Below are 24,193 nucleotides of genomic sequence, written 5' to 3'. Positions count from 1 at the left end.
AAACATACAAAGACACTATAATACAGGTAAATTTAATCAAATGGTTCAGAAAATAGAAAGGGAAGAAGAGCATTCTGACTCATTCTACAAAGTAGACATAAACTGATTACAAACTCGCAGAGCACACGCACACATAAAAACTATGGGTCTTCCCACTTACAGATAGAAATGCTTAGAGCAAACCTGACAACGTATTTAAAGAATGCTGTATTCCAACTATGTTAGATCCAGTCCCTCAGCCCTCAGTATCCACTCCCACCTCCTTCATCATAGCTACCATTGCTTCGGAGACTGGAAAGTTATGAATGACATTTTCCAGACTCCCTTTTATTTTCTTGATGCAAATTTGTAAACACCAATTAAATTCAATAGTGTGTGAGACTTGGGAGTAAAAATGAAGCAGGAGCTAACTTTCTATTGATAATAAAGGTCATAAATTGTGAATTTCCAGATGCAGTTGTGGCTAGACTGAGTATTCCTGTGTCCAGCCACCAGACCCTTATGGGTGAAAAGAAAATTGTGATGAGACTTCCTTGGTGGTCCCTTCCAATGCAGGAAGTGCAGGTTTGATCCCTGTTCAGGATGCAAAGTTCCCATGGTCAAAAAGTCAAAACATAAAACAAACAATATCATTAAAAATTCAATAAAGACTTCAAAAAGAAGAGAAAATCGTGATGAGGTTGGCATGGAGGCAAAACTCTCTGGATGCTGCAGACCCTGGGATCACCGTTACTGCAGTATGACCTTGACCTCAAGGACATCATTCAAGAATCGCCAACTCAGAGAGATATAGAAGCTGAAAGGGGCCAGGCCCCACCACTGCTTTGAATAGGCAATGGATATCTCAAATGGACAAGCGTTGGACAGCAAGAGTCAATCCCAATGAATATTATATTTTATCACAGGTTTCTTCTGCAGAATAGCTGAGTTTGTGGTTTTGTTTTTCAGAACTCTGCTTCAGCAAGATGTGAAAAAGAGATGAGGTTATGGAAGCTCATCCAATTCCAGATATGATGAAGGAAGAGGGCCACCAGGAAACTACCCCCTGTCCCCAGAAGAATGGGTTGAATTTATCACAGCCACCTGCTTGGCCTTAATCCTCCTTCAATGGCCAGTGGATGAGGAAGGTGCGTGTCTGCATTAAGAAGGAGACAACTGGACATGAACTTTCATGGTAGAAAGAAACCAGCAAGAAACGGAATGCTGACCATGCTGGACAAGCTGGATGAACGTGTGCATCCAAACAAGGACTGCTCTGTGTCCTTGCATTCGAATGAGGTCGTGCTGGGAATTCCCTCTGCAGGGATCTGACAGGACTGACATGCAGTTCTCTAAATGCACATGTTTGTCTCATCTTTTTGTCATTTATTAAAGTATTAACACACTTTATATTAATTAAAATACTAATTAATTGGCATACTATTAATAAAATACTAATTGATACACTATTAATTAAAATAATAATATACTATATATTAATTAATATACTATATACTAGTATTAACATACTATATACTATATTCCAGAGAAGGCAATGGCACCCTACTCCAGTACTCTTGCCTGGAAAATCCCATGGATGGAGTCTGGTGGACTGCAGTCCATGGGGTTGCTAAGAGTCAGACACAACTGAGCAACTTCACTTTCACTTTTCACTTTCATGCATTGGAGAAGGAAATGGCAACCCACTCCAGTGTTCTTGCCTGGAGAATACTGGGGACAGGCGAGCTTGGTGGGCTGCCGTCTATGGGGTTACACAGAGTCAGACACGATTGAAGTGACTTAGCAGTATACTATATTCTCATCTTTATATAATTTTAAAAAAAGTTCCAAATGTGAAGAAAAGTAAAATGCTGTGTATTGAGTGCTGCTAGTGTCACTGTTTTCAACTTCTGAAATACTGTTCATGGTTTCTATTGTTGTTATTCTCATTTATAAATATATCACACTGTATTTACTAAAAAAAAAAAGAAAGAAAGAAAGAAAGAATCCCCAACTCTCATTAATTTAGTCTCCAATCATTTTTTATATTTAAACTTTGGGTGCACAAAAAATTTTAATTATAATTTGAGATTTCTAGTATACTAGCCTCTTGACATTCTTGTTTTCTTTTGTTGTGTTTGATGTTTATTATATGAATATCATTAGCCAATATAAAAGCTAGAACTTTATAACATGTCTATGTGCTCCCGCCAATCCTGCCTCCTGCTTACCATGCAAATGTCACCATTATATTGAGCTTTGATTATCAAACCCTTGATTTGTTTTCACTTTTACCATATATGTGCCTAAACAATGCAAGCATACTGATTAAAGTTGGTGGCTCAGAGGTAACGAACTTGTCTGCCAATGTAAGAGACGTGGGTTTGATCCCTGGGTCAGAAGACCCCCTAGAGAAGCAATGGCAACTCATCCAGTATTCTTGCCTGGAAAATCCCCTGGACAGTGGAACCTGGCGGGCTACAGTCCATGGAGTCACATGTCAGACATGACTTTGTGACTAAGCAGGCACACGTTGATTAAAGTTATCCCCATGAACAACTCTTCATTTTAATAACCACATTTCATAGACCCTAGATTTCTCTTAATACAGCATTTGTTGGATGATGTTTATAAATGAAAAATGTAGATATATGTACTTCCCAATGTGGTTTTACCAATATAAATTCAAATCAGTAAAGTGTAAGAGATCTCATTTATCTACATCTCCAACACGTGGTATTACCTATTTATTCATTTTTGCCATTAAAATGGGTATGAAATATTATATTACTATGATCTTGACTTGCAGTTCTCAAGTTATGAGTAAAGCTGAGCATCTCTAAACATACAGCTTATTAGGTTATGTACTTCCTCTTCCATGAAGTGCTTTTTACTTATTTTTCCCAATTTTTGCCTTTCTAATTATTTCATGACAGTTGTTTAAGGTTCTTGGTATTAATACTGTGCTCCTTAAAAGTAATTGAAATATCTTCTCCCAGCTCAGTTTTCAAAAATTTTTAATTTAAAAACACTATAAAGGGTTTTGATAAACACAAGTTCATAAAGAATCTGCCTGCCAGTGCAAAAGATATGGGTTCAGTCCTAGATCTGGAAGATCCCCTGGAGAAGGAAATGGCAACCCACTCTGTATCCTTGCCTGGGAAATCCCATGGATAAAGGAGCCTGGCAGGCTACAGTCAATGGGGTCACAAAAGAGCCAGACACAATTTAGCAACTAAACAACAACAAAGCCTTTTAATAGACAAAATAGTACAATATCTGGAACAAAGAATGTTGAAAAGAAGTATGAAAAAAGAGAAGAAAAGAATGAATAACAAACTAAACAAAAAAAAATTAAGGAAAGTTCATCCTAAAATTAGTGGAAAAGAGGTCAATAGAAGAGGACGAACTGAAGAGAGAAAGGCATTGGAATATCCCCATGACCTGATATGATGAGAATTATTGTAAGTTACAAAAGGAAATTATAATTTTACAATGGGTCTAAATTTTAAAGATGTTAGTGAACAAAGTTCCACTCATAGGTAAATCTTCTTCATCTCACATATTGATTTCCTTTTAGAATCACAGAAAACATCGTTCCAGCCCCATCCTCTCCCATCCCAGAAAACAACTGAGGCACATTCCTCTGCAGAAAAGTTGGGTTCATTTTGGTGCCAAAATCTAAGGAGAAACAAAGGGTAAAAACACTTCAGTGAATGCTGAGTGATTGATTAGAAAGTACTTAGGGTTAGGGTTGAAAAAATTGGGGTTCAGGATGAAGAAACATCCCAGTGATAACTCCTTTTCTTCATATAGCCATCCTCAAAAACCTCACATGCAGGTGGCTTCCCTGATGGTTCAGTGGTTAATACTTTGCCTCCCAGTGTAGAGGGCGCAGGTTTGATCCCTGGTCAAGAAGCTAAGATCCCACATGCCTTGAGACCAAAAAACCAAAATATAAGCAGTATTGTAACAAATTCAATAAAGACTTTAAAAATGGTCCACATCAAAAAAAAAGGTCTTAAAAATAAAACCACATGTGCAGACACATACTTTTGCTCTTGCTAATCTAAAATTCTCCTGGAAAATAAGTTTTTATGAAACAAGGCAAGATTTAATGTTTTAAAATCTGACCTTCACTTCCTCTCCTATACAGGGCACTTATCCTGACCTCTCTCACTTATGCACTCTTATCATATTCCTAAATCTCTCTGTTCTCATGGAGCTACACAAAGTGAGTATCAGAATGCTTGAATCTGGCATACAATCTGTGGTAGGATGGGACAGAAGGGACAGGACATTATTTTTTAAATTAAAAGACCTGGTACTGCTGCTGACTCATTTGACTTTAAGGAAGTAATTAAATTCTTCATCTACAAAGATAGGAATCACCACAAGTTCCCCAAATAGCTCACAAGGTTGTATAATAATGTATAATTAAATTCAGGGTTTTTTAAAGCCACAAACAAATAGTATTATTATATAGTTTTCCTATTAGAATTTGAACATAATACTGCTTCAGACATTTATGTCTTATTAATTGGAGAAATACTTAACTGAATTGTTTAGGAGCAGCAAAAGTAACAGTTAAGAGCACCATCTTTGGACTTAAATAGAGTTGAGACTACTTTCTCATCTTACTAATTTATTGAACTTGGGCAATTTATTCTATTTCTTATCAGTAAAATGAGCTCTGAAAAAGAAGTTTTTATGAAATTTAGGTAAGATAATGCACACACTTAGTAAGAACTTAATGATTGCTAGACTCTTGTTTTCAAAGTTATAGCCATTAGTATTAGCATTAATAGTTGCTGCTAACAAAATTTCTCTAATTTTCTTTGGGTAAACAAGACACTAGGATTCATTCATCTGAGTCTGCACTCACCTGACATTTTCCTTGTAAGGAGTCTGATCAATCCATTGCCAGTTGCCATTCCCTTGTGGGTCTGAGAGTCCCAGAAAATACGAAAATGTTTTATTCAGCTGCTGGATAATGAAATCCTATGTGAAGAAAAAGAGTCACAGGCTGAAATTTCCAGGTTGGATCAAGTAAGGGTTATCTCTAGCTCTGGAGAAAAGAAAATGCAGGTTTGAGGAACAGTGTCATGGCAACACACTGAACAAGAGTGACGGCTAAAAACACCAGCACTATCCCAGAGGAAGAAAGCTCTGTTCTCTGAGTTCCCATCTCAGACGATTTATTCTTCACCAAGAGACAATTCTTTTTCAATGTACAGATCAGTTTCTGTGCTTTAAATGTTTAATAAATTTTACAAATGTGTGTGTGTCATCTTATTTATCATTGTTTATCAGTAAAATTACATTTGGGTCATCAAAATTCAAATTTGTTTGTCTACTTTCCTGAGCAGTTCTTCTCTAGGAAACAGATTTCAATACTTGCAAAAGTTAAACATAAAGGAGTTCTAACTAAATTTTAACTCTAGTGTGTGATTAATTTCTGAAATTATTATTAGTTTTGACCAAGAGGAGCCAAGATAGAGAGTAGAAAGACCCCGAGTTCCCTCCTTTCACAGCACACCAGGATTACAACTATTTATAAAGCAGCTGGCAATGAGAATGACCTGCAGGCTAGTTGAAAGATCGTCTACAACTTAACAACAAAATGACTGGTAGATGGGTCACAGACACAGAGGAGTCAAGATCCATACACCCAGACTGGTAACCCACAGATGAGATGATAATTAAAATTGCAGAGATTATCTACAAGAAGCGATAGACCATAGAGTAGTTAACTGGATTAAAAAAACAAACTCCAGTGAGACTCACTTCAGTCTTAAGGACACACACAGACTGAAAGTGAACAAATGGAAAAAGATATTCCACACAAATGAAGCTAAAACGGAGCAGGGGTAGCAAAAAATGAATTTGGACCATTACCTTACACTGCATTTAAAAAAAGAATTCAAAATGGAAGACCTAAATATAAGACCCATAACTATAAAAATTGTGAAAGAAAACACAACAGAAATGTTCTATGACACTGGATTTGGCAATTTTTTAGCTATGACACCAAAATCACAGGCAACAAAGAAAAAATAAACTAACAACTACATCAAACTCTAAAACTTATGAGCATCAAAGGAGATAATCAACAGAGTGTAAAGGCAACCTGTGAAACGGGGGAAAATATTCGAAAATCATATATCTGATAAGGAATTGATATCTAGAATATATAAAACTCCTATAGCTCGACAAAAAACCCCCACAGACATCTCAGTTTTTAGAATAGGGAGAGTACTTGAATACACATTTCTCCAAAGAAGGCATGCAAATGCTCAACAAATGTATGAAAAGACGCTTGATACTGCTAATCATTAAAGAAAAGGAAATCAAGTCACGATAAAATATAATTTCACACCCATTAGGATGGCCACTACTGGAATAAAGACAAAGAAAATAATGTGTTGTCAATAAAATGGAGAAATTGGAACCTTTGTGTACTCTTTGTGGGACTATAAATAGTGTAGCCACTATATAAAACAGAATAGTAGTTCCTCGAAAATTCAAATTAGGATTACTATATGATCCAGCAATCCCACTTCTGAATATATATGCAGATAATTGAAAGCAAAATTTCAAAGATCATCTGTGTTTATTGCAGCATTGTTCAGGAGAGCCAGGTGATGGAGCATCCCAAACGTCCATAAACATGTGAATGGATAAGTGATACATGTTTTATACATAGAGTGGAATATATTCAGACTTACAAAGGAGAAAAATCCTGTCACATGCTACAAAATAGATAAATTTTGAAGATGTTATACTAAGCGAAATAAGGCAGTCACAAAAATCACAAAAATACAAAATACTATATGATGCAACTTGTATGAGGTATCTATTAAGTATTAATTGTCAAACTCATAAATACAGAAATTAAAAGGGTGGTTTCCAGGGACTAGAGGGAGGGGAAAATGGGTTGTCACTGTCCATTGGGGATAGAGTTCAGTTTGGCAAGATGAAAAATTTGTTAAATCTTGTCATTGAGTTAGTCAAAAAGTTCATTTGGGTTTTTCCATAAGACATTAGCTCTGATACTTTGGCCACCTGATGCGAAGAGCTGACTCTTCTAAGAAAGGACTCTGGTGCTGGGAAAGATCGAAGGCTGGAGGAGAAGGGGATGACAGAGGATGAGATGGTTGGATGGCATCACTGACTCAATGGACATGAGTTTGAGCAAACTCCAGGAGATGGTGAAAGACAGGGAAGCCTGCCATGCTGCAGTCCATGGGGTCGCAAAAAGTGAGACATGACTGAGCGACCGAAAAACAATAAGACATTACAAATACAATAATGTGAATATAGTTAGCACTACTAAACTGTACACTTAAAAGAGTTAAGGTGGTAAATTTTGTTATTCTCTTTCCTCAGTTTTTTAAAAAGTTTAATGAAAAATAAAGAAAACCAAAGTACCTGCTCTGTTTCTGTGTTGATCACCACCAAGTGAGCTCCCATCCCAACGCAGTTCTGCTCACTCTTAGCCCAGAAATTCTCTTCAGAAGAAATAAAGTAGCAGCTGGAACCGAACGGCTTCCAGGTACCTGGGCAACATCCCCAGGTCTTTTCTGCGTTGCATGAAAGGAAAGGGTAAGTCTAAGATGAGACTAATAAGCTTAAAGGGGCATGTTCTATACATATAAAATTCTGATGATCTGTAGTCCTTTTTCAAAGATAGGTTTCTTAATTCATGTATTTTCTTTCAGTTCTCTAAATTATATAATTTGACACCATAGAATTGCTTGTAAATAAACATTATTCAACATTAAGCCCTCAATATTTACTAAGGTTTGCCCGCAAAATTTTTCTGGATTTTTTTTTGCCAAAAAAAGTCACTATCAATATTTTTTTTCCTATTGTTCATATTCTTTATACATTAGAAGCACCAAATTCTTTCAGAGTTTCAAATGATCAACATAAGTGAGTCTGGAATTCCAGTTCTGCTTAATAATCTTGGGCAAGCCACAGAGCCTCAAATTTTTAACATTTTAATAATGATAATTATTCTCAGGATGATTGTGGGAATTATAATTATTTATCATTAGAATTCTGTCTCTACCATTTATTATATATGTCCTTGAGCAAATTCCATAACCTCCTTGCACCTCATTTTTTTAATCCTTAAAATGGAAATAATAATACCAAACTCAAGGTGAGAGTTAATCACATAATATATACAAAGCACTTTAAAGAATTCTTAAGATGTAATAATTGCTCATAAATATTACCTAGTACTAACTTTTACACAGTAGCAAGCACTTAAGACTATAAACAAATAGTTCTCCCCTTTCTCCTTCAAAGCACCAGTTTGTCACTCTCCTTAGATTAAAATATCTGCAACTAACTTTAAAACTATTCACTGATGTCTTTTATATGTATATATATATATAAAATTTTAGCCCATGTATATGTATATCTAAATAATATAACTTTGTTAGGTTTTGAACTTTCTTAAAGGTATTATATGCAGTCTTCTTGGGCTTAATTCCTCATTCCATAATGCTAAAATTCATCCATATTGTTATATGTAGCTCTATTCTATTTGTGGTTTTTTAAATTATGGCCAAATTATTACATATTAAGTAATGAGGAAACATTTAAAGGCTTATAATTCATTTTATAATATTATAAAGTGAATAAAATAGACTACATGAATATCATTTTAATATTGGCCTCCTTTAGAAATCTGTCTCAATTATATATTCTGATCATCATTAAAAATTGTCTTTTCATAAGACTTCTCAAAATGTGCCTTAACAGATTATTTTAATTTTAAGTCTAATTTGACTGACTGTTTTGATAGCAGGGATTGCTTTTGCCAATTAATTATACATTGCAAACATTTTTCACGTTAGATACAAATCTCCAGTTCCAAGGTTGACAAAAATACTGAAAAATGTGATGAGTAGAAGAATTTGTCAAAATGGCATATTGATTTTAATATACTTCAATTTCCTAACTGTTCTGAGAATAATGGACTGATTAAAATGCTTTGTAAGTATTGAACTGCTGCTGCTAAGTCACTTCAGTCATGTCCGACTCTTCGCAACCCCATGGACTGCAGCCTACCAGGCTCCTCTGTCCATGGGATTTTCCAGGCAAGAGTACTGGAGTGGGTTGCCATGTAATTAATAGTCATTTGATAAGACTTCTTAAACATTTTTGGTGTACTTTCCAGAAATTGAGAAAGCAAATGACTACTGACTGAAAAATAGCAAGACTTTGCAAATTATTCCATTTATTATTCTTAACACCCAACAACATTGAAAAATAACCTAATCAAATTCTCAGCAGACCACCACAAATAATTTTTGGTACTAGAACACTGTATGATTTCTGGCAAATAATTCTGAAAATTTGCAAAAAATTGACTGACATCCTAACAAAGCACATTCTATGCCTATCTACTTATTTAGGTAAGTAAGGCTTATCTAAAGTTTGTGTTGCTAAAGTGAAAAACAGGAGTAGAATTGATGTTGAATTCTCTCCCATTCTAGTAATAATGTTAACCAAGTAGATACTGTCTGATTGCATTTTTCAAGTCCCATTCATCTAACTTCCAATAGGATTTTGTTTTATTAGTAGTAACATCAATATTTAAAATACATTTGTGATGTTTAGAATGCAAGAAATTCATTACACTTAAAGCCCAGTGTTCCACAGAATATGAATATATTACCCCTCTAGATATAATAACTGCTTTTCAAAATACTTTTAGGGGCTTGGCAAGCAGAACAGTTTAAATGTGACAGGTCGGGCTTCCCTGGTGGTCCAGTCGTTAGGACTGCCTTGCAATGGAAAGGACACCGGTCTGATCCCTGGTCCAGGAAGACTGCACATGCTGTGGAACCACTAAGTTTATGTGCCACAACTACTGAGCCTGTGTGCTGCAACTATTAATACTGAAGCCTGCACGCCAAGAGACTGTGCTGCACAGCAAAAGAAGCCACCGCAGTGAGGAGCCCATGCAATGCAACTAGAGAAAGCCCACATGCAGCAACGAAGACCCACCACAGTCGAAAAATAAAATAAATAAGTCTTTTTAAAAAAGAAAAGAAAAAAGAGGACAGGCCTAGGCAGAGCACAGGTCCACTGCAAAAACTCTGACTTTACCCATGCCTCTGAACATTTCAACACCAGGACTGGGTGGGGGAAAAAATGGGAAAGATACAATATGGATTTCAATTAGGTTTTAACTTCAATCAAATGGTAATTTTGTGTTTGAACTTTCATTTTTCCTTTTCATTGTTGTAATAATTTGAAAAGTTATTGTTTAAAAATTGGCCACTTTATTTGATGATATGGTATTACAGAACATAATTTCATCCCATAAGCTTATCTGTAACTTAAATTGGTTGTGTTGATCATCCTGAGTGGCCATAACATTAAGTTGGATAGATTTAGAGAGTGAATTTGAAGTCTCTTATGTCAGATGAATGTGGAGTTAATTTAATTAATATCCATCTGTTTTGTTCAATTCAGAGTATTCTGAAGACAAAGACTTCCAGAAAAGTATTCTTTAAAATTTCAGTAGTTATTGTTGGAGTGTCTCCAGAAGTCAGGAGGAAGAAGACAATCCTGATAGACTTATGTTTTCCACCCCAGAAGGGCCAGCTCTACAGCTGTTTGACAAAACATAAAACTCAGTGTGACAACAAAACCATAGGTCAGGGAGAGTAAGGAAAATTACTCCTCAACATCCCCATGCACTACATTCTTGCCAAATACCAAAAAAATGGGGGAATTTTCAACATCTCACAGAAATACAAAGAAACCTCTGCCCTCTTGTTACCTTTCATAAGTTTCTTCATAAAAGCAGAGGAGGAAATATTTAGTTCCTGAAATAGCAGGAGTCTAATGTCTATTTGGGTCTCATTATTTGGAAGGAGGCAAGTCATAATGACCACTGCAAACATGCAGTTTGCCTTTCTTGGGCTTTTGTGAGTCAGACCAGTGTTGATTCTGAATTGAACTCAACCAGTTCTCTCTGTAGCTCAGATGGTAAAGATTTTCAGCTGGTAAAGAATCCACCTGCAATGTGATTGGGAGACCCGGGTTTGACCCCTGGGTCAGGAAGATCCCCTGGAGAAAGGGATGGCTACCCACTCCAGTATTCTTGCCTGGAGAATCCCATGGACAGAGAAGCCTGGTGGGCTACATACAGTACACGACTGAGCAACTAACACTTTCACTTACTTTCAATTCTCCATACGCTAAGTTACCAAGGTTATTGTTTAGAGTAGGGGCAGTCTCACTGAGACAGGAAGACAGCAATATAGCCATTTTGAAAGGACCAGGGAACAGCCTTGCACAAAACAGCCCTTGGAAGCTAAATAGGAGCTTGAGTCCCAGAGACAGGGTTGAAAAAGAGCAGCAAAACAAAAACACACTTGCAGGAATAAAAGATTGACTTTATCTCTGCTGTGCTAACGAGTATACCTAGTTGCCACAAGAAGCTCAACTAAATAGTTTAACCTTATCTGTTTCTGTCCTTTCTTGCAGAAAATTGTCATGCATTCCTTTTCCTTCACACAAGCTCTTTCTGTTCCCGACAGTCATCATGGACCCATCTGCCACTGATTTTAAAAGTTTGATGAACTTTCCTGGTGGGCCAGTGGTTAAGAATTCTCCTTACAATGCAGGGGATTTGGGTTTAACCCCTCATTAGGAAACTGAGATCCCACATGTGCTGTGCTTAGCCGCTCAGTTGTGCCTAACTCCTGCGACCCCATGAACTGATGACCCCACATTCCTCTGTCCTTGGGATTTTTCAGGCAAGAATATTTGAGTAGGTTGCCATTTCCTCCTCCAGGGGATCTTTCCCCCCACCCCCTGCCCCAGGGATCGAACCGTGTCTCCAGTGTCTCCTGCATTACAGGCAGATTCTTGGTAACTATGTGCTGCTGAAACCACAGAGCCTGTGCTGTTTAGAGCCTATGTGCCTCAATGAATAATCAGCACAGCCAAAATGCTAAAATATTTTTTTTAATGTTTGACAATTGTTGGAAATTATCAGTGATCATGGGACAAACTCTCCTTATTGTTATAAAAGCAACTCACCCCCTATTACTTGGGGAGCTGGCATTTTTCTCCCTGCCTTCCCTCTTGTGTATAAGCTGTCTACTTTAAAAAAAAAGCTTTGCCTGCCTAAGACTCTTGTGGAATCAATATTCATTTCTATGGTATCACTGTCCAGGGATCTGGAAAGGACGTGGTAACGCCATCCTGAGCTATGTTCTGAGCTCCAAGTTAACTGTAATAAAGCTGATTCTTGGAATGGATATGGGCATTATTTTTATTCATTTATTTTTGGCTGTGCTGGGTCTTTTTTTGCTGTGTGTGGGCTTTTCTCTAGTTGTGACGAGCGGAGGCTACTCTCTATCTGCAGTGCATATGCCTCTCATCGCAGTGGCTTCTCTTGTTGCCAAGCGCAGGCTCCAGGGCACACAGGCTTCAGTAGTTGTGGCATGTGGGCTCAGCAGTTGCCACTCCTGAGCTCTAGAGCACAGGCTCAGTAGTTGTAGTGCAGGAGCTTAGTTGCTTCACAGCATGTGAGATCTTCCCGGATCAGAGATCAAACCCACATCTACTGCTTGGTGCGTGGACTTTTTAACCACTGAACTCCCCTGAGCCTCGATATGGGCATTATTAATTGGGCATTTTAGATATCAAAAAGATTTTATCCATTTGGTAGAGGGTGAGGGTAATGTGAAATATGAACTGTTAGGAATAATTTCCAGGGTGGGCTTCAGCAAATTACGAGGGTATGTTGGTAGCACATATTGAGGTCAACAAGGCTGGAGGAGGCATTTTTTGAAGGCAAGTCTAGAACCTGATATGAACAATGAAGTTTAGATATACATTAATTATATCTATGCAGCAACTTTGCATGCTGTGCTGTGCTTAATCGCTCAGTCATGGCCGACTCCTTGCAACCCCATGGACTGTAGCCCACCAGAAGCCTCTGTCCATGGGGATTCTCCAGGCAAGAATACTGGAATAGGTTGCCATGCTCTCTTCCAGGGGATCTTTCCCAACCCAGGGATCGAACCCAGGTCTCCCACATTTCACCAGATTCTTTACCATCTGAGCAACCAGGGAAGCCTGCAGCAAATTAATTTTTTTTTTTAATAGAATAAACCAATCTTGAACTCAACCCTGACCTCTCTCTGAGAAACGGGGTAGTCTAGTTAAACATTGCAACACCTTACCTGTCACCCTTGTCCCTTCACTGAAGCAGGTTAGATTTGAATGATGTGTGTGCAGTTCAGACAGCCTTTTGCCAGTGTTGCCATGTGTAAAATAATAAGTCACTGTAAAAGGAGAAGAAGGATTAGTATCCTTCCATTCTTTCACTATTGAGCCTTATGCTCTAAATCTGTGCCACGCTGGCTTACCTGCAACTGCCGCCACTCTCTTCTTTCTAAGCCAGCTCAATAAAGACCATGCTGATTGTATATGGAATCTAGGGAAAATGTACTGATGAACCTATTTGCAGGGCAGGAACAGAGACCTGGATGTAGAGAACGACTTGTGGACACAGGGTGAGAAGGGGAGGGTAGGACGAATTGAGGGAGTAGCATTGACTTATCCACACTACCACGTGTGAAATGAATAGCTAGTGAGAAGCTGCCATATAGCACGGGGAGCTCAGCTGGGTGCTCTGTGATGACCTGGAGGGCTGGGATGGGGGCGTGGAAGAGAGGCATAAGAGGGAGAGGATATATGTATCCATATGGCTGATTCACACTGTTGCACAGCAGAAACTAATGCAATTACGTGTTGTGTGTTAGTCACTCAGTTGTGTCCGACTCTTTGAGACCCCCTGGACTATAGCCCACCAGGCTCCTCTGTCCATGGAATTATCCAGGCAAGAATACTGGAGTAGGTTGCCATTTATACTCCAACTGAAAAAAAATTGTTTAATGCTTGCTTGTATGCATTATCATGTTTGTTTTTATGCCTACACACTTATTTTTCACTCTTTCCCCCATTAAAATTTAAGCTCTACGTTCTACAGCTTCCCTGGTGGCTCAGAGGTTAAAGCGTCTGCCTCCAATGCGGGAGACCCGGGTTCGATCCCTGGGTAGGGAAGATCCCCTGGAGAAGGAAATGGCAACCCACTCCAGTATTCTTGACTGGAAAATCCCATGGACTGAGGAGCCTGGTGGGCTGCAGTCCACGGGGTCACAAAGAGTCAGACACAACTGAGTGACTTTACTTACTTTTACTTATGATCTAGGGCAGAGGTTCTGTTTTCTTTTTTTTTTTTTTAATTAATTTTTATAAGAGTATGGTTGCTTTACAAAACTGTATTAGTCTACTGTCCAGCAAAGTGAATGAGCCATACATCTACATATATCCTCTCCCTTTTGGCCTTTCTTCCCATTCAAGTCACCCCTGAGCATTAAATAGGGTTTCCTGTGCTATTATACCATATGTTCTCAGTAGTTGAGATTCTGTTTTCTATACCAGTTGATCACCTAGAGCTGTGATGATCACAATAATCAATAGACACTGTTCATTCACTGGCTATCTGCTTCTTTTCAAATTTTTTTAACTCTTTATTTTATATTCGTGTATAGCCGATTAACAACGTTGTGATAGTTTCATGTGGACAGTAAAGGGACTCAGCCGTACATATACATGTATCCATTCTCCCCCAAACTGCCCTCCCATCGAGGCTGCCACATAACATTGAGCAGAGTTCCATGTTCTATACAGTAGGTTCCTTGCTGGTTATCCATTTTAAATATAGCAGTATATACATGTCCATCCATAACCCCCTAACTATTTCTTTCCTCCATACTTTCCCCACCCCCTGACCCAGCAACTATAAGTTCATTCTCTAAGTCTGTGAGTCTTTTCTGTTTTGCAAGTAAGTTCATTTGTATCTTTTTTTTTTTTTAGATTCCATATATAAGGGATGTCATATGATACTTCTCCTTTTCTGTCTGATTTACTTCACTCGTACAACAATATCTAGGTCTATCCATCTTCCTGCAAGTGGCATTATTTCATTTTTTAATGGCTGAGTAATATTCCATTGCATACATGTACCACATCTTTTTTATTCATTCACCTGTTGATGGACATCCAGGTTGTTCCATGTCTTAGCTATTGTAAACAATGCTGCAATGAACATTGGGGTACATGTATCCTTTGGATCATGTTTTGCTTCAGATATATACCCAGGAGTGGGGTTGCAGGGTCTTATGGTAGCTCTCCTTCATATTAATAATCCTGAAGTAAGTTTGCAGTTTATTCCAGTATTTTTTTTAATACTGACTGCTGGTAGCTACACTTAAACATAGAGGATAAATAACAACCAAGGGGAGCCTTTAAACTTTTAGAGTCATTTTAAATGTCTCAAATGAATACAAACTTTTATGTTCAGGGTGTGCACATTGAGTAAGACCTGTTCTCTTTCAGGTCCTGATTTGATTCTTCACTCATATCCTTCTCGTCCTTCTGTTATTGAAACCCTGTCCTGTCAAACGTTACTACCTCTCTCTTAGCCTATGTCTCAGAGTTCTAAATACCTGCTTCCTCTTGATTACTGAAATAACTACCCTTAAACCCCTTTCTCTCTTGCACTTGACCCTGTTAAGTAAAGCAAATTCTAATCCTGGTGATAATTCTTTGTGCTTTAATGAAGACTATAAGATTGATTTGCATGTCAGAAGGAGCTTCAAATATGGCCCATTTGACATAGGAAGTCAGTTTCACTCCCTCAGATTATTCAATAACTATTTTTAACCACCTTGTCAGTGAATAGAGAACTAAACTGTGGGTTAAAGAGCAAAAAGGCCTTAAAGACTTCTCACAAAATGAACTTGAACTATTTAACTGGAAGCAAAGGGAACAGGAAAGAAATACTTTATTCTCTTCTAGTTCCAATATTCCACTTGAAAACTTTTTCCTTTCCTAGTGGGAAAGACTCCCACATGAAAACCAAAGACCCTAATCTAAAGTATTATGATCATAAAGGCAGTTATGGCTGTCCTGTCACTAGAGGGCTTTATGACACGTGATCACAGTGAACCCAGGAGTGAAGATGGAGTCCTCGAGGATGGCAACAAGCAACATACAATCTAGGTGAAGTCATGATTGGGTAAATGCTAGTAAAACCAGGCAAAATAAGTCTGGAAGAAGAACCAGTTATCAAAACATGGAGGAAGCAGAGAAAAGGGAGGAGGAGGGGAGAGGAAAATGAAGAAAAAGCATGGCATTCCAAGTAGGAGCTAACATATTAATGCATGAAGGAGAACAATTCTAGGGAAGGGGTCCCCAACCTCTGGGATCTAATACCTGATGATCTGAGGTGGAGCTGATATAATAATAATGACAGAAATAAAGCTCACAATAAGTGTAATGTGTTTGAATCATCCTGAAACCATTCCCCATCCTAACCCCTAGTTTGTGGGAAAATTGTCTTCCACAAAGTGGGTGCCTGGTGCCAAAAAGGTTGAGGATCACTGCCTAGAGGGTCTACATTGAACTTGATGGGGAAGGGATCAAGGGACATAACCCCTCAATGATGAACTTACCCACACAGCTCACAATGAAGCATGCACTGAGGAGGGCTAAGCCAAGTACCGCAATACACCAGAGCCTCACTCGGAAGCAGGATTCTGCGTTCCCTGTCAAGTCAGCAAGACAGATGTAGTTACCAGGAGTTCCAGGAAGCAAGAAACCCTAAGAAGCTTAGAGCAATGAAGACATCAGATGAAGAATCTCAGAGTAATTAAAAGACTTAAATAAGAAGAGAACTTAGGGGACTCCCCTGGCGATCCGGTGGCTAAGGATCCGCCTTGCAATGCAGGAGGCACAGGTTCCACCTCTGGTCACAGAGATAAGATCCCACATGCTGTGGGGCAACTGAACCCACATGCCTCAACTAAGACCTAACACAGCCAAGTAAGTAAATAAGTATCTTTTTAAAAATAGAGAGAGCTTAGAAACACCCTCAAGATTTAATAACCAGGTAGTGGCTCTCAAAGGTGGAGCTAGTGGTGAAGAACCCGCCTGCCAATGCAGGAGATATGAGACACGGGTCCAATCCTTGGGTCACAAAGATCCCCTGGAGAAAAAATGGCAACCCACTTGAGTATTCTTGCCTGGGAAACTCCATGGACAGAGGAGTCTGGTGGGCTACCGTCCATGGGGTCACAAAGAGTCGGACGTGACTAAAGCAACTTAGCAGCAGCTCTCAGGTCTTAAACAATCCAGGTAAAACTCATTCTCAGCCAAAGGTAATTTCCATTTCCTTCTTCTTTCTTCTTAATATTATAATCATCTGTTGATTTCCCCATCTTTCTCAAAATATCTTTTCTGTCTCTTACTTCTCATAAACCTCTGTGGCATGTGGTTTCTTACACTTTCAAGTGAGTCTGGCCTCTGAGAAATCATTCTTTGAGTCTTCCATGACTCCACAATGTGGTCCAATCGCTTTCCCATCCATTTGTCTGTTGTCTATCTCTTCTTTCCAGATGACTCATCACTTCATCACACACTTATACCTTCCTTTCTTGAAAGGAGAAAAGGAATACTTACCTTCCCGCACCATTCTGTGAGCTCCCTGTGCTCAGGAGGTCCAAGAGCCTCTTTCTCTCTCTCTCTCTGAAGATGGTACCCAGAGCTCTGGCTTCATTCAAAGAAGTCAGAGCTCAGAGATGAACTGCTGAACACTCTGATGTGACTAAGAGACATCCAATATAAAGGGCACCTTGAAAGAAGAAGTCGCGGTTTGGACTATAGATTCCAGTGATTTTTAAATAGTGGGTAAAATGAAAGAGAAACTGAGAAACCTAGCCTAAACTGTCCATGAGAACTTCAACAAGAATACTCACATCATTTGTTCACTTTCTGACAGAAAGTGTCTCTCTCTGATTCCTACTCAGAACAGAGTAGGAATCTTTAAAAAAATTATTTGTAAGAGATAATTAATTCAGTGGTCCTTAGCCAATTTAGCGGGGCTTTCCTTGTGGCCGAGTGGTAAAGAATCTGCCTGCTAATGCAGAAGACTTGGGTATAATCCTGGGTAAGGCAGATCCCTTGAAAAGGAAATGGCAACCCACTCCAGTCAGTATTCTAGCCTGGGAAATCCCATGGGCAGAGGAGCCTGGTAGGCTACAGTTCATGGGGTCGCAAAAGAGTCAGACATCATTTAGCAACTAAAAACAAGCCAATTTTTACATTGAGTTTTACGTAAGACTTAACCCATGTGTTTAATAGTATCCTAGGAACTGAGCAAAAGTCTGACTGAATAGATATGACTTAGATAATAAGGGTTAATATAATAAATTACATAAAGAATCATGGACATTGTTTAGGAATATAATGCAAAGTGGAAGAGACTGGAATCTATCTGTAAATGTGATAAAGCATTCTTATTACATCAAGACCAAGACTGAAGAACCTTTATTAATATATTACAATCTCCTTGATTAAGTAAGGAGGAGCTTGAAGTGGTATAACATCAAGGGTGAGCTTTATTAATATCTTGTTATTATTCAAGGGCTTAGGGATCCTTCCTCACATACTGTTTCCAGAATGTAGAGTTTTCTGTTAACATTACATATATCTCCACAATCTCAATTGAGCAACCACAAATACAAGAAACAAAAATCAAAACTACCACGGATGTATGACTATTGAACTCAGCAGGATTTGTTTGTTTGTTTTTCTGACTGTGCCATGCAGCATGTGGGATCTTTACTCCCAGACCAAGAATTAAAGCCATACCTCCTCACTGGGAGCTCGGAGTCTTAACCACTGGACCACCAGGGAAGTCCCAACTCAGCAGGACTTTTTAAGTAACAGGATAGTTATCAATAATAATGAAAATAGACATTGAGACTAAGATGAAAAACCCACAAAATTCTCCCCCCACCCAATTAGTTTGGGATGCAACAAGTCATAATGGGAGAAGTGATTATAAAATGTCACCATCTGTTTTCAGTTCCCCCAGCGATGAAGAAACATAAACCCAAGGATGAAATCATTTCATCATCCAGAAAAAGAATATTCTCCTCAAACGTGGAGAAAAGGGAACTCCATACATGGTTGGTGAAATGTAAATTGGTACAGCCACTATGAAAAACAGTATGGACATTCTCTAAAAAACTAAGAGTAGAACCATATGATCCAGTAATTCCACTCCTGGGTATATATCCAGCAAAAATAAAAACTCTCATTTTAAAAGATGCACTGTCAATCAGCATTGGATCTGATTGACATTCATAGAATATCTTATCCAAAATGACAAAATACACATTTGTCCCCAACTCACGTAGAATACTACAAAGATAGGCCACATTCTGGTCCATAAAATACACCTTAACAAATTTAAAATAATAGGAATTATACAATGTCTGTTTTCAGCCCACAGTGGTATTAAACTAAAAGTCAGTAATAGAAGAAAAACTGGAAAATCCCAAAATACTTGGAGATTAAACAACATACCTCTAAAAGACACAAGAGTCAGAGAAGAATTTTTTTTTTTAGCCATGCCACAGGGCTTTCAGGGTTTTAATTCCCCCACCAGGGATCAAACCAGGCCTACAGCAGTGAAAGAGCCAAATCCTAACCACTGAATCACCAGGGAATTCCCCCCAGTTTTTTAAATTTTAATTACATGAAATGAAATGTATCAAAATTTATGGGCTACAGCAAAGGAAATGCCTAGAGGAAAATTTTATACCATTGAAGCCCTATATCAGAAAAGATGAAAGACCTAAAATCAGTAACTTAAGCTTCCACCTTAGACAACTATAACAACAGAGAAAATTAAATCCAAAGTAAGTAGAAGAAAAATAAATAATAAAAGTGAGAGTAGAAATTAATGAAATTGAAAACAGCAAAACAATAAAGACAAGGAAACCAAAAGATTTTTCTTTAAAAATATCAACAAAATTATTTTTAAAATCAACAAAATTGATAATCTCCTAGCCAGTTAATGAAGAAAAGAATGGGAGAAGGCATAAATTACCAAAATTAGAAGTGAAAAAGAAGTTATAAAAGGAGTTATCATGAATGACCCACACAGACGTTAAAAGAATAACTAAGGAATGTTATGGGAAAAGCCCACATAACTACATGCATTATAGAACGTGGGTCACTTCTATTCGTTGCTATAACACTTCTCAAAGCAGCTTACAATTAGCATTCTTATAAACATCTTTGTTAGACGTGCACTTTAACACGCCCCTGCATGCATTTCAGGATAGTGATCATGTCTATTCACTGACAACAGTGGCCTGAACTCAACTTGCAAATTGCATTTTGGTTGTTGTTGTTTAGTCACTAAGTCACGTCTGACTCTTTTGAGATCCTATGGACTGTAGCCCACCAGGCTCCCCTGTCCATGAAATTCTCTGGGCAAGAATATTGGAGCAGATTGCCATTCCCCTCTACAGGCGATCTCCCCAACCCAGGGATCGAATCCAGGTCAGTTTGCCTGTAATGCAGGCAGATTCTTTACTGTCTGCAAAATGAGGTAGTCTCTTTGGAAGACAATCTGGCAGTTTCTTACAAAGCCATGCATAATCTTAACATAAAATCCAGCAGCTGTGCTCTTAGATATTTACCTAAATGAGCTGAAAGCATGTTCACACAAAAATCCGCACATGAGTGCTTTGTTATTGTTCTTTAGTCCCTGAGCCATACTCGACTCTTTTGGGATCCCATGGACTGTAGCCCGCCAGATTCCTCTGTCCATGAAATTTCCCAGGCAAGAATACTGGAGTGGGCTGCCATTTCCTTTTCCGGAGGATCTTCCCAACCCAGGGATCAATCCAAGTCTGTGTGAATGTTTACAGCAGCTTTATTCACAGTTGTCAAAAACTGGAAACAACCATGATGCCCTTTGATAGGTAGGTAGATAAAACTGTTGGAGCTAACATCTGTTGGATCATTGAAAAAGTAAGAGATTTCCAGAAAAATATCTACTTCTTCTTTATTGACTATGCCAAAGCCTTTGACTGTATGGATCACAACAAACAGTGGAAAATTCTTCAAGAGATGGGAATGCCAGATCACCTGATCTGCACCTGAGAAATATGTATGCAGGTCAAGAAGCAACGGTTAGAAGTGGACATGGAACAGACTGGTTCCAAATTGGGAAAGGAATACATCAAGTCTATATATTGTTAACCTGCTTATTTAACTTATATGCAGAGTACATCATGTGAAATGCCAGGCTGGTTGAAGGACAAGCTGGAATGAATATTGCCAGGAGAAATATCAATAACCTCAGATAAGCAGATGACACCCCACCCCTATGGCAGAAAGCAAAAAGAAACTAAAGATCCTCTTGATGAAAGCGTAGAGGAGAGTGAACAAGTTGGCTTAGAGCTCAACATTCAGAAAACTAAGATCACGGCATCTGGTTCCATCACTTCATGGCAAATAGATGGGGAAACAATGGAAACAGTCACAGACTTTATTTTGGAGGGGCTTCAAAATTACTGCAGATGGTGACTGCAGCCATGAAATTAAAAGATGCCTGCTCCTTGAAAGAAAAGTTATGACCAACCTAGATAGCATATTCAAAAGCAGAGACGTTACTTTGCCAACAAAGATTAGTCTAGTCAAGGCTATAGTTTTTCCTGTGGTCATGTATGGATGTGAGAGTTGGACTGTGAAGAAAGCTGAGCACCGAAAAATTGATGTTTTTGAGGTGTGGTGTTGGAGAAGGCTCTTGAGAGTCCCTTGGACTGCAAGGAGATCCAACCAGTCCATCCTAAAGGAGATCAGTCTGGGTGTTCTTTGGAAGGACTGATGTTAAAGCTGAAACTCCAATGCTTTGGCCACCTCATGGGAAGAGTTGACTCTTTGGAAAAGACTCTGATGCTGGGAGGGATTGGGAGCAGGAGGAGAAGGGGACGACAGAGGATGAGATGGCTGAACGGCATCACTGACTCGATGGACGTGAGTCTGAGTGAACTCGGGAGTTGGTGATCGACAGGGAGGCCTGGTGTGCTGCGATTCATGGGGTGGCAAAGAGTCAGACACGACTGAGCAACTGAACTGAACTGAACTGAATGGTTAATACATTACATTCCTAGCTACATATGGAAGACAAAAACACATGACCACAAAAGTCATATAAATGAATGTTTATAGCAGCTTTATTCATAATATCTAAAACCTAGAAAGGATCAATTATCTTTAAAAGAAGAAAGGATAACATCATGATATATTACATACAATGGAATATGACTCAACAGTAAAATTGAATGTAGAACTGAAAAAATACAAAATATGGATGAATATCACAAACACTGAGCAAAGGGAGGTAGAAACAAAACAGCATACTTTATTATTGCTCCTTTATGAAATTTTAGAGCTGGCAAAACAAATATGTGTGAAAATGAAAGTGGTAGTCACTCAGTTGTGTCTGACTCTTTGTGAACCCATGTCTGCAATGTCAGAGACCCAGGTTCGATCCTTGAGTCAGGAAGATCCCCTGGAGAAGGGAATGACTTCCCACTCCAGTATTCTTGCCTGGAGAATTTCATGGACAGAGGAGCCTGGATCTCTCTCATCGCAAATTCTTTATCAAATGATCCACCGTTGATAGAAATCAGATCACTGTTTTTCTGGCATAGAGACACAAGGAAATATTCCACAATGATGGAAAGGTCCTTTATATTGATTGACATGATGGCTACAGGTTTGCACACCTTTGTCAAAATTATTCTACTGTACTCTGAAAATGTTAGCTTTTTACTGTATATAAATTAAACATTGATGATTTCTATATTGGTAAAGACAGATTGATTAATTGATGTTGCAGTGTTAAGATCACCTAAGCAAAATTAACACTTAACAGACGATAAAGGGTCATCAAGTGTCAGCAGATTTCCACCTTCAGAGAAGATATCCAGGTTGATAATTTTAATTCCAAAGGACAAAAGTATTTTTCCCAGTACTGGACATTTCAGAGTTTCTGCATCCTCTTCCATTTATAAGTGACAAAAAAGCTTAAAGTGTTGGTAGACTTTTTTTTGTTTATATGTTGTTTTTAAAGCAACTAGAAAGATGAATATAGAGGCTAAAATTCTAAGACATATTTCACTTACAGACTTAAATACATCTACCAGATAAACCAACACATAAACACAGTGTTCAAATAGTTCTGGATGTAGTCTATCTCTTTTTTAAATTAGTTTTTATTGGAGTAACTGATTTAGAACACTGTGTTAATTTCTGGTATACAGCAAAGTGAATCAGTTATATATATACACATATCCACTCTTTTTTTGATTATTTTCCCATATAGGTCATTACAGGGTATTGAGTAGAGTTCCTTGTATTATATGCTAGGTCCTTATTATCTATTTTATATTTAGTAGTATGCATATGTCAATCCCAGTCTCCCAATTCATCCCACCCTCCTTTTCCCTCTAAATGTCCATACTTTTGTTTTCTACATCTGTGACTGTATTTCTTTCATAAATAAGTTCATTTGTAACCTATCTTTTTTTAACCTCAGAAAATATTTACCTAAATTTTAATCAAGAATTTTAAGGACTTCCCTGGTGGTACAGTGGATAAGAATCCTTCTGCCAATGCAGGGAACACGGGTTTGATCCCTGGTCTGGGAAGATCCCACGTGCCACAGGGAAAATAAAATCCCATGCACCACAACTTCTGAGCCCACATGCTGCAACTACTGAAGCCCGAGCACCCTAGAACTCAGGCTTTGCAACAAGAGAAAGCACCACAATGAGAAGCCTGTGCACAACAACACAGAGTAGCCTCTGCTGGTCTCAACTAGAGAATGCCCACGCACTGCAACAAAGACTCGGTGCAGCCAAAGATACATAAATAACTTTTTTTAAAAAGAATTTTAAGATTGATTTTCTAGAATAGTGATCTCAGAGCAATTTTTATTACACATTCTTAACAAAATTTAGTATATAAACACTTCATATTGAACATTTATTTATATAAGAATTACATACCTATGATATCATACAATATGCCTACTATATAAGAATAAGGGTTTAAAATGATATAAAAAATAAACATTTTAATTTTGCATTTTATTCACTAATAGTAAAATTAATCTACTCTCACTTTTCAATTACTACTATTATTTTTAGAGAAAACAGTGTGCTATGATATGTTACATTATTTTGCAAATCTTAGCTCAAAACTGTTTTGAAAGTGTTTAAGTTGCATATTGGTG

The 24,193-nt window shown here is 38.2% G+C and overlaps 1 protein-coding gene, 1 non-coding gene and 1 pseudogene across 2 annotated transcripts; 2 read left to right on the top strand and 1 right to left on the bottom strand.

Annotated features, from left to right (window-relative positions):
* The first annotated feature begins 835 nt into the window (after nt 1–835).
* Nucleotides 836–1,311, top strand: LOC138078773 (selenoprotein K pseudogene; annotated as a pseudogene).
* Nucleotides 1,312–3,373: 2,062 nt separating this feature from the next.
* On the bottom strand, nt 3,374–17,679 carry CLEC6A (C-type lectin domain containing 6A). Its single transcript, XM_068971020.1, has 6 exons — nt 17,551–17,679; nt 16,545–16,637; nt 13,206–13,307; nt 7,411–7,562; nt 4,865–4,980; nt 3,374–3,660 (listed from the first exon to the last, which is right to left on the bottom strand). Exons 1-6 carry the CDS (start codon nt 17,561–17,563, stop codon nt 3,516–3,518), a joined length of 621 nt encoding a protein of 206 aa, XP_068827121.1. The 5' UTR covers nt 17,564–17,679; the 3' UTR covers nt 3,374–3,515.
* Nucleotides 14,017–14,088, top strand: TRNAW-CCA (transfer RNA tryptophan (anticodon CCA)). Its single transcript has one exon. It is a non-coding gene; the product is annotated as a tRNA-Trp (tRNA).
* Nucleotides 17,680–24,193: the final 6,514 nt, after the last annotated feature.

Source organism: Capricornis sumatraensis, chromosome 4, assembly GCF_032405125.1.
Source record: "Capricornis sumatraensis isolate serow.1 chromosome 4, serow.2, whole genome shotgun sequence".
Classification (NCBI taxonomy): Eukaryota; Metazoa; Chordata; class Mammalia; order Artiodactyla; family Bovidae; genus Capricornis; species Capricornis sumatraensis.
The sequence above is the reverse complement of the archived record's forward strand: the minus strand, read 5'-3'. Positions and strand labels throughout refer to the sequence as shown.